This window comes from Acyrthosiphon pisum, chromosome X, assembly GCF_005508785.2.
Source record: "Acyrthosiphon pisum isolate AL4f chromosome X, pea_aphid_22Mar2018_4r6ur, whole genome shotgun sequence".
NCBI lineage: Eukaryota > Metazoa > Arthropoda > Insecta > Hemiptera > Aphididae > Acyrthosiphon > Acyrthosiphon pisum.
The window spans coordinates 25,189,463-25,200,234 of NC_042493.1; the positions used below are offsets into that span (position 1 = coordinate 25,189,463).

The 10,772-nt window shown below is 27.1% G+C and overlaps 1 protein-coding gene across 2 annotated transcripts; it reads right to left on the reverse strand.

Moving 5' to 3' along the window:
* Nucleotides 1-3,266: 3,266 nt before the first annotated feature.
* LOC100168557 (homocysteine S-methyltransferase) lies at nucleotides 3,267-10,772 on the reverse strand. Of its 2 annotated transcripts, none has more exons than XM_016804343.2 (6): nucleotides 10,708-10,772; nucleotides 5,721-5,914; nucleotides 5,492-5,638; nucleotides 4,093-4,355; nucleotides 3,690-3,898; nucleotides 3,267-3,610 (listed from the first exon to the last, which is right to left on the reverse strand). In XM_016804343.2, the coding sequence occupies exons 1-6, from the start codon at nucleotides 10,755-10,757 to the stop codon at nucleotides 3,463-3,465; spliced, it is 1,011 nt and encodes a 336-aa protein (XP_016659832.1). In that variant the 5' UTR covers nucleotides 10,758-10,772; the 3' UTR covers nucleotides 3,267-3,462. The 2 variants fall into 2 exon arrangements, with proteins under 2 accessions (XP_016659832.1, XP_016659833.1); XM_016804344.2 differs by lacking the exon at nucleotides 10,708-10,772 and adding an exon at nucleotides 8,707-8,864 and having other exon boundaries at nucleotides 3,273-3,610.

A 10,772-nucleotide genomic window follows, 5' to 3' on the forward strand; every position in this document is an offset into this window, starting at 1 on the left:
TGTATGGAACGTCACTATACTGCTCCGATCTAAACGAACATAGTTTGTGAGTATATAGGCATAGAGTCGTTACAATTGTTTTTATTATTTTTAAACTAAACCTGTGATTCATAATTTAATATAGTCGTCACGTATTTATTAATATTATAGTGTTAAATTCCGGCCATAACGATATCGATTCTCGATAGAAAAAAGTTATATATATATATTTATATTGCGTTCAGATTGTCGTACTTATTTTTTTATACCATTCGCGTTCACCTATGATACCGGCTGGTCGACTTACATCTTTTCAAACCACCACCGAGTTGGTTATTACTAATAAATCACTTAATACGTTTAAAGCTGTCGGCCGCCGAAAACTTGGTTGAACGTTATCTAATTTCATGTGATCAAAAACGTATGGGTTTCTATCTTATGTTTCAAAAATTAATGACTGCATGTCTGTACCGTGCGCATGCTCGAGGCAAATAAAATCATATTTTGTGCGATATTTATTATTATTTTAATGGTTTGATGAAAAAATTATAGGCAATTACACTACGTGCCTATAAGCGAAAACGAAAATTTTCAAATGATAATAGGTACTAATAGAAAATTGTCTTTTAATTCACAACATTACAATTTTAAATAGCACTTCACAGATATGATAGGTTTAATATACACGAATAAGAAAATGTCTAGTGCCTAGCTAATAATTTATTATATCTTAATACGTAGCAATGAATAGTCAATTTTAAAATAGGTAGCCGTCCAGGCCTTTATTATGACCAAAATTATCCATAATAATTTTTAATTTAATTTAGTTATTTCTTATTATACTCAGTTCTGTGATAAGAATAAAGTAATGAGCTTTGGGTTATCATTAGCATAATTTGAATACAGGTTTTTACATAGCTATTAGGGGTCTATAACTACATCATTTATAAGGGAACTAATTGGCAATATGTTTCGATTTTAGTAGATATTGTAATATTAAGTTAAGTAAGTGAAACTAATATTTTTCAATTTATATATTGTAATATTATATAGGTACCTGTTAATTCTATGAATTAAGATTATAAATAGCGTTAATTTTTATGTTTAAAATGTAATATGTTTTTTTAGTGCCAAACAACCAAACATTTTGTTTGGTATGTTATATATATATATATATATGATGATTATATTATTAATTACTATGCATAATACGTAGGTATTATGCGAATAGACTATAAATATTGTAATATTATATATTTAATATTTCTAACAAAAAAATCAAAGGGATTAAGATCGTGATAAGTCTAAAATTAAGCACCCCTTATCATATTTATAGATCCATATTTTGGAACTTCATTTTGTACACATACATGTTCATAAGTCATGTATATAATATTATACAATCGTAAAAACAATGTTCTAATACCTACCAGAATTTAAATTATTATATTAGGGTTAGTAATTATTAATAAGTATTTAACACACTTGTAATATTAGACATTAGTCATTACCTACCTATTATATTAAATTGTTTTTTAGTGATGAATAATAATGTATTAAGTTAATCAGAACTAACACAATTCGGATGTATTTCAATATTTAGTTGAATTATATTATGCAATCGTAACTAATTATCAAATAAACTATTAGAATATATTCTAGTATATTTGAATTTTTATCGGGATCAAATTAATTTTATTATTATTATTATTATTATATTATAATATATACCTAGTGATAAAAGTTTATGTAAAATGTTTACAAAATAAATGTACTTATTGCAAAAAAAATTGTAGAATATACAAGTATTTCAGTATTTACCTATAATATTATATGTAAGTTACGTATGAGTATATAATTATTTATTTTTCTGCCACGCGAATTTATTCTGTAGTTTAAAATAAACAATCTTCTTTCAGTTTAGTGGACCAGCTGTTATAATAGTCACCAATTTCGCATAAACCGATTGGATAGGATTTAGCGAAAATGTATTAAAAGCTTGAAATAGTTTATATAATAAACTCAAAACAATTAAAGTTTAATTATTTTCCTTCGATTTAAAATTATTTTCCTTTTTCCTAAGAAATTAAATCTTAATTGTAAATTAACAATAATTTAATGAGATTATGTTAAATTTCACTATATTTCCTGCAAAATACATTAGTCTATAAAATTATAACTCTTATCATGAATACCTCAAGTTAACTCATTACAGGGACGGATCTGAATCTTTTTTAAGGGGTTCATGAGTAGGAATATTTTTGAGTGATACTTATAATACAGGTATAGAGTACCTACAATGAAAATTTTAAGTACAATTTAAAAATGTTTTGATTATATTTGAGCTATTTATAGACACAACAAAATTTATATTTTTATTGGTTTTTTTAAATAGAGTCGGTAACCATTTTATGCTTCGTCAAAAAACTTGAAAATCAAATACAAGGTTATATATACGAAGGTTATATCAGTATTTAATGTGCAATTGATGACAAAGTTCATCAAAATTTCAAAAATGTGTACATTTATTTGTAGTTAAAAATGTACCATTTTATTTAAAATGCTCAATTTTCATAGCTAAGGATTGAACATTTAAAACAAGGATACACAAATAGTTCATACTGTAACCAAAAAAAATATTATATAAACACTGTTTTTATAGATATTATAAGTTCAAATTTGGACGAAGTTAGATATTTAAACAACGAACAACGATTTTAGTTATTTTGTTGTAATTACTTATTTAAAAATATTATTGTGTGTACTTTTCAAACTTTTAAATTATTCTATTATAATTTATACACAGTACACACAATGGCATTTTCAAATGTAATTTTATACCAGAGCTTGCAAACGTTATGATTATACAGTTATATAATTATATTTGACAAAAAAAATCATGACGTATAGTTAATTTAAAAGAACTCAGTTGTTCAAATGATTAATTACTACAATGAAAACATCTATGATTTTTTTGAATATTATAACGGTTTGCAACTTGCAATAATTGTATGTAACTAATTTCTATTTATAACCTGGTACCTACCTATGTAATATTTTTAGGTGTAATAGGTATATTAGTGAAGTTGGAAATTTGAAATCTACAAAAATAAAAGTGAATAAAAAAATATTTTAAAATTTCATAAGTTAAATAAATTTAAAAAGAAAATTGAGCTCTATTGATATGTAAATAACTGAAAATTGTTTCTAATTTTATAATTCACATAAGGACCCTAAATTATTTACAATCGAGAATCCTGCCATTAGGTAATTAATAATACATTAAAACGAGGTTTTTGTGTAATTTTATTTATTAAGTACCTAATACAAAGATATTATAGCGGGTATATTTAGTTAATTCCAATAGACGTATGTTTTATTTTTAAACAAATATTGTAGCATGATATATCTTATATTCAATAGAATAACTTACAATTAATATTAGTTCAAAAATGAATAATAATACATATTTAGGTGTTTGCATTAGGAAGATAAATTGTCAATTAAGTTTCTGATACGTGATATTTCTGTTACACCAGTGTTACAACAACCTCCAATTATTTTCAGACCTTTTTCACTCCACAAGTTTAGATCGTCGATAGAAACTTGATACATTTGAGTATTGTCCCAGCTATATAAATATGTCAAATTAATAAATAAAATCAATTAAGAGTAAATACTTAGTATAGCTACCTAGTAATTACACGTACCATTTTTTAACGGCATCCCATACTCCACCTCCATTTGGATAAGTTATGAAATTGACATTCTCAGTTTTTACGGACGTCAAAAGTGGTGTTATGAGTTGTGGGTCCATACAGTTCATGCCTATGGCAATTAATTGTTTTCGTGAATCATTTGTCCAGAATTTTTCAACAGCGCTTGCAAATGTTTCTCCGTGACTCAAGTGTTCACTGTCCTACAAACAAATAAAAGGTACAAAATAATATCAGTTTAAAAAAAATCATAAATATTTTTAAATTTTAATATAACAAGAAAATCTTTTTAAGTAACACCTGTTTCTGAATCAAGTCAACACTTGGTACAATATGGTTCTGATTTTGAATAAGTTATCCTATGTGGTGGGGGGTTGTAATATTAAAAAAAAATTACCTTACACGAGAACGACAAGCATGCTTTTTGATTTGGATACTCGGCCAATATGTTTAGCAAAATGTTAGCCTCGATGATCGAAGGAATTGTTTCAAAAAGTACTACATCGACACCAGCCTCAACCAGTGCTTGGATCCGAGGCTTGTGCCAATCGTACAGATCTTTTGAATCAATTTTGCCTATATAATTTCCATTGTACTCGGAACCATCACACAGTGAAGCGCCGTACGGACCAACAGATCCCATTATTCGAATTGTCCTCCCTGTAAATTAACTATAAGCTATAGCAAAATTTAACACAGCAGTCCCATCGTTTTCGAGATCAGGGACAAATTATGATGTCAGGCCCCTCAATCATCATAACACGATATGATAAAAAAAAATTGTCACAGAAAATTGCAAAATGTTAGAACCAACCTAAGTCATTCAAATTCATGATATCGGTGTGGGTAGTACCTATACTCACTACAAAACCCGAATGAAACATTCTGGTTAACCTGAAACCCAAATAGTTTTTTATTTTACAATCTTCATGTGATATATAATTGTGCATGTATTTTATGTAGTTAGTTAAATTTTGTAGTTAATTATTTGTTTAATATCTAATAAAAAATATTAGGCCAATACAATCATTCGGAGGTAATAATAGTAAATACTATAAATATTTTATTAAAATAATTAAAAAATAAAATTGGATTCTATAATATAATCTAATATAAGTTCTGATTTAACCAAATTTCCAGATATTGAACTATTTAAGTTATAATTAGTTACTTAATTAGTATTAGAATACATTTAAATTACTAATATAGAATGAAATAGAAATATAAGATATTGACGTGTTGATAGTCAGGTATGGTCTGGTGTCAACAACTAATAACTATGTATTGTCAGTGACCAACCACTATAAATATTATTTATAGTATTTGCAGTGACAATGCTATAGGTTACTATGTTTTTGAAGAGGCTAAACAATTAAAATTAAAAAAATATATATCTAACAAAAATACTACCTATACAAAATTATTTTTTTCTGAACTACTTAACATCCATGGATAATATGCACATTAACCAATATTAACCAGTATAATAACGGCTATTAACACTCAAAAGTGTGTTTAATTTTTTTTTATTCTGATGTTTGAACTCCCAAATACATGCAGCACCGAAAACTCGAAACCTGAATAAATAAATACCCTGATTATAATGGGTAACGCCGAGTAATCCCAATCATATGTATATTAACCTAACACACAAATATATAAATCTGGAATTTCTAGGGGGCCCTTAGAAATTGTCCTAAAATAGAGCTCGGAGCAAAATCATCAATATTTTTGAAAATATTATGATTTCATTCGCTACCTACATCACCAATCAGTACAAAAATGTTGATATTCACCAGAACTTTCTTCCATTATTGCTCGCCGACAAATTGTGACAGATTTTTTAATCAATTGGAAACTCTGATCATAGTTTAAGTTCAAGTATTTTTGAAAGCCTTCGATACTCGCCTGGTAAGTGTTGGTGGTCAGAAATTCCGCTCCAGCTGTAACACAGAAGTAGATTTCTGGATAATAAAAACATTCTACTGCAGTATATATCTTGTGAATTTTTTTAAAATAACAAACCTCTGATATAGTCTCTGTGAGCTTTAACAACAGCTTCTTCGTTGTTAAAAATCAAATTAGAACCCCAAAGTGGATGTTTCATGACGCTGTCATACTCAACGTATGGCAAAATTCCACTGATAAAACTTCCATCCAACAGGTACATTTTCATATTGAGCACCGTGGAATCCTGCATGTCGACGAAGCACGAAAAACTGCGTGAAAAAATTTAGTTATCATAAGAAAACAGCGTAAATGCGTGCGTTGTACTAGTATACCTACATAAAATAGGAATATAAAGTATAAACCACCTATCTATAAAAATCTATACTCCACTACCACTAATACACTAAAATTTCTTAAGGTGACGTGGTACCCGCATGTGTTATCTCCGTCTTACACACGTATGACAAAGCAAATCTTCGCTCACCAGTTGCAAATTTCAATAGTGTGCATACCTCAATTATGGTAATTAAGCTAAGATTTCTATAGCCAATGGTCCAAGTTACCGAGGCAGTTTGTAAAAAATAATAAGTATACCTGTTGCATATAATATTTAAATATTTAGTGAATGCCACTTATAAGACTCAAAATAGGACGCATGCATCATTAACACAAAATATCTGTTAAAAGAATTACCAGTTCAGTTGAATACCTTAAATTTTGCTCATGGGCCTTTCCAATTTTTAAAAAAATCGGTGGAAAATGTACACATTTTTGATAAAAATTTCGAAATAAATCAATGCAGGTATAAGGGCGCTATGAAATGTATGAATAAATGAACAAATCTAAGAGTATGATTGAAAAACCGGAGAAGTAGCTTTGCTGTAGCTCTCCAACCTATACAGCCCGCGGAGAATTCCGGCCACTCAAGCTTTTTGAACCGGCCCGTCAAGCTAATTAATGTTTTGAAAATATATTTAATAAATTAATAACTAAAAATAATACTTATAAATCTTTAATTTCATTACCTCTCTATTTCTAACTAAAATACCACTGCTGTATAGTATAATAGAGATTAGAGGTTGAGTATATAATTTTAATGGATGTGTTAAATTTGAATACAAATATAAACCATCGTAGCTACCTATATGAAAAATGATTTTGATTGAAGACGTTACATTAGCCAATAATAGGTATTTATAAAGATACTTTAATACCAATTTATACTATTGCTATAAGTAATTTATTTTTCAATTAATAAATTGTATAATACGGTATGTTGAACAGATTTTTGCACAAAACTACATATTCTATAATAACAATTTATTGTTTAATAATTATTAATGCGGTCTATTTGTATAAATTAGTACTTCAAACTTTTTAAAAATGTGTAACAACAAAAACGGAAAGTTTTTCTTGTCTTCTGAAAACATTTACAGTGTGGACGTAATGGGTTATTGCACCAGTGCCTTAAATTTTTTATCCTCTATAATTTTTGTAATAGGTAATTTTATTCTAAGATAACTCAAAAACCATAAAATACTATTTATTAATTAAATAATATAATAAAAATTTATGAGGAACCTTGTACTATATACTCCACACTTTTTGACAGTTGAAAACATTTTTTATCGAATTTATAGAAAAAACTAAAAAAAATCAAAAATGTCAAATTTCATAAAAAGAATAACGATTTGAGTTATTTTGTTGTAATTTCAAAATAATAAAAATTATTTGTGGGTTCTTGAACCTTTTAAAATGTATTATTATATTATATACACAATGACATTAAATTTGTCAAATGCAATTTTTTTGGAAAAAAATATTTCAACATATCGTATTACTAATTTCTAATGTATAAATTAAATATTAATTTAATAACATATTTTATAATATAATAAAATCTACTTAGGGCCGTTCTTACAATGTCCGGTTAAAGTTAACCGACACTTAACCGGCCGAATTCTGCCGGTAAAAAATGTGTTATCAGTCGGTTAGCGTTAACCGACACATTACCGGACATTGTAAGAATGGCCCTTAGTAATATTACATATTATAAGCTGACAGACCGTTTTTGCTCAGAATAGTTTTTCGTATGCTATGATTTCATAATATCATTGAGTTCAAACTTAACACACTCGTTACAGCAACCCCTCTAGACATCTAATGTACAACAGAGTCACAAAAAAATTCTAGATCCACCACTGAGCAAAATGATACCCTGCAGTTGCCCATATTTTTTTTTTACGAACTGTTCCATCTTTGATCATTTCCTAATATACAAATATATAATATATGGTACTAATAATAGTTATAGAGAATAGCTATATAATATAATTTTAAAAAAAAACTAGAGAAATAATGATTGACGTAATGACTCCGCTAAGAATCTTTTTGAAAACAATGATTTAGCATTGAATTTAAATTTAACACATCCATTACCACTTGTGAAACTAAAATATTTTTTCGGTAGGCCAGACAAAACAAAATACCTCAATACAAATATAATTTTAATAAAAGAATATCGATTTGTGTAATTTAAATTCAAATTAACTTTTAAAACTTAGATACAATCATTATAAAATAGTATGAAAAAAAAATCATATTTCATATAATAAAAAGAACGTATAAAACAATATATTTTCAAAGAGAAAACAATCTCGTCAATTACAGCATATTATAAGATAATGATATACAATAAATATAATATTATAATTTTATTATTCTTTATAGGTATTATTCGAGTCATACTATACGCGACTATATATTCATCTTTTTGTTTTTAAATATAATTTCGGTGGTTTGGATTTTGGAATTGCGTAAATCCAGGCCACGTAACCGTCTATTACAGGAACTTAACATCGAATTACTTTGAAATCTACATAACACTAGGAGTTTTCCGGTTTTTTACGCTTATATTAAAACGTATATTTTTTAATATTTACAAAATTAAATCTTTAGAACTGGAATACAATTTTTTTTTTTTACATTTTCTTAAATGTTTTAACTGATATTGGAAGTAAATATAAACCAATTAGATTATTTTTATAAGAAAATTACTTGCCTTTTAAGGTTGTGATGAAAATAATATAATATCGAATATAAATAGTATATATAGGTTCACCAACCGGTTATTCTGCACTGCGTTCGCGACCGATGATGTCTGGCGATGTATTACCCACAACGGTTTGCATTTGACGAGAACGATTATAATATTATGTTGGAAGTATACCAATACTTACTAAATAAACAGTCTGTGAAGGCTTCACGTGTATCGAACATAGGTGATGGGCATGAGTGCATGACGCAATGTATACGGGCTATTGGATAGGTAACTATAATATGTTATCGGAACGTTTAAAAGCTGAGTGGAATTTAATCATTAAATATTACGAATTCTATATAGCATACCGTAAGTACGAATAATTGAACCGATAACCACTTCGACAAGATAACGCACACGGCTGTAACAATTAATACTTACGAGTTACCGTAGCCGAATATATTATTATTTTAAGTGTGAGCTTACACGTCATCACTCGCCAATTATATAACAATCTCGTTTTTCGTCACTTCGTCGTATACATATTATTATTTTCAATATGTTCAGTATATTATTTTACATATTATTGCATTTCGTCTGATACAGCAGTTCTCGAAATAGGTACCTATTCTCTGTGATGACTTTACCGATGCATACAAATTGCCTACTATCTGATCAGTAGTGACACTCACACCTGAGAATTTCAAATATCTACGAATAGCAAAAAATAGGTCAAAACATTTTGAAAATGTTATCATGTACCTATAGAAAATGATAAATTAAAAATTTGGTTTAAATTTGAAGTAGGTATTTACGGTTATTTGTTTTTGAATTACAACAAAATAAGAAAATCGTTAGATAGGAGAATTCGTTAATTTACGGGTGAATAATATCTAATGTCGAAAAAAATTAAATTTTAAACGCTCATAAAAAAAATGATTTAATTTTCGGTTAACTTTTTGTCTATTTAAGATAAGAAAGCTTATGGGAAATCTATACTTTTACATTTTTATATCTTAGATATAAATAGAATTTTGTTTATGCATTTATAAAACTTAAAATGATCTTTTTGACATTTGGTGAAACATTTTGACGGTCAATAAGAATAAGATTATTTGTTTTTGAATTACAACAAAATACATCAAAATGCATTAATTTACCGGTGAAAATCCAATATCGTAACAATATTAAATTCAAATACACATAAAAAATTAATTTTACTTTTAAGTAAACTTTTTTTTTCGAAGGTAGAAAAGCTTGTGGGGAATCTTCTATTAAAATTTCTAATGTTAGTTATTAAAAAAAGAACTTTTATAAATTTCTAACCAAAAAATAGTTTGAACATTTTTAAAACTTCGATAAATGTTGTCAAAATTTGAACTTTAAATGCATTTAAAAAATAATCGTGCATAATATGTATCTTTAATATTTTTGAATACGTTGACTGCGTATATCTTTTTGCAGTTTTCACTCAGTGTGTATGATGAAAGTAAAAACAAAAATAATAAAAATAAATAATGTAACCGCTCATAACGACGTAGGTATGTATACATATTTAAAAACATATGCGTTTATTATTTTCAATATTAATTATTGAAATCAATCAAATTTGATAATTTTTTCAATTGATAGAGGATAATATTCTACAGCGCGCATTAAACTTTGGTTTTCAATATTTTAATTTAAAACTTAGTAGGTACTAGCTGGTAAGTCTTAAAAAAAGAAAATTTATAGATTTTTTAAAAATTTTATACCATTATGTTTAAAATCAAATAAAAAATCTGAAATCAATGCGGGCTGTAGGATGTTGTTGTTTATCATCAATTAAAAAAGAAATTATGTAAAAATATTCAGTGGTCCACGATTATATATCGTAAATCTATCTCCTATATACCAAACATAGAAAATAGAATAGAAGCTATAAATTATAATGAATTAAATTTTTTTTCAAAATTAAAATTAGACTAAAATTATGTTAATTTTTTGCCAGCTTATTGGCATTATTCATTGTCGCATACTCACGTAAGTACAAAAATATTTTCGATGACATGCGTGCCGCTGCTGCTGTACATGTGCGTACGTGTGTT

Coding starts and splice junctions, on each gene's coding strand:
- LOC100168557 (XM_016804343.2), bottom strand. CDS start 10,757: ATGTACAGCAGCAGCGGCACGCATGTCATCGAAAATATTTTTGTACTT. Junction 5,639..5,720: donor TCACAGAGACTATATCAGAG/GTTTGTTATTTT, acceptor TCTGTGTTACAG/CTGGAGCGGAATTTCTGACC. Junction 3,611..3,689: donor TGGGATGCCGTTAAAAAATG/GTACGTGTAATT, acceptor ATATTTATATAG/CTGGGACAATACTCAAATGT.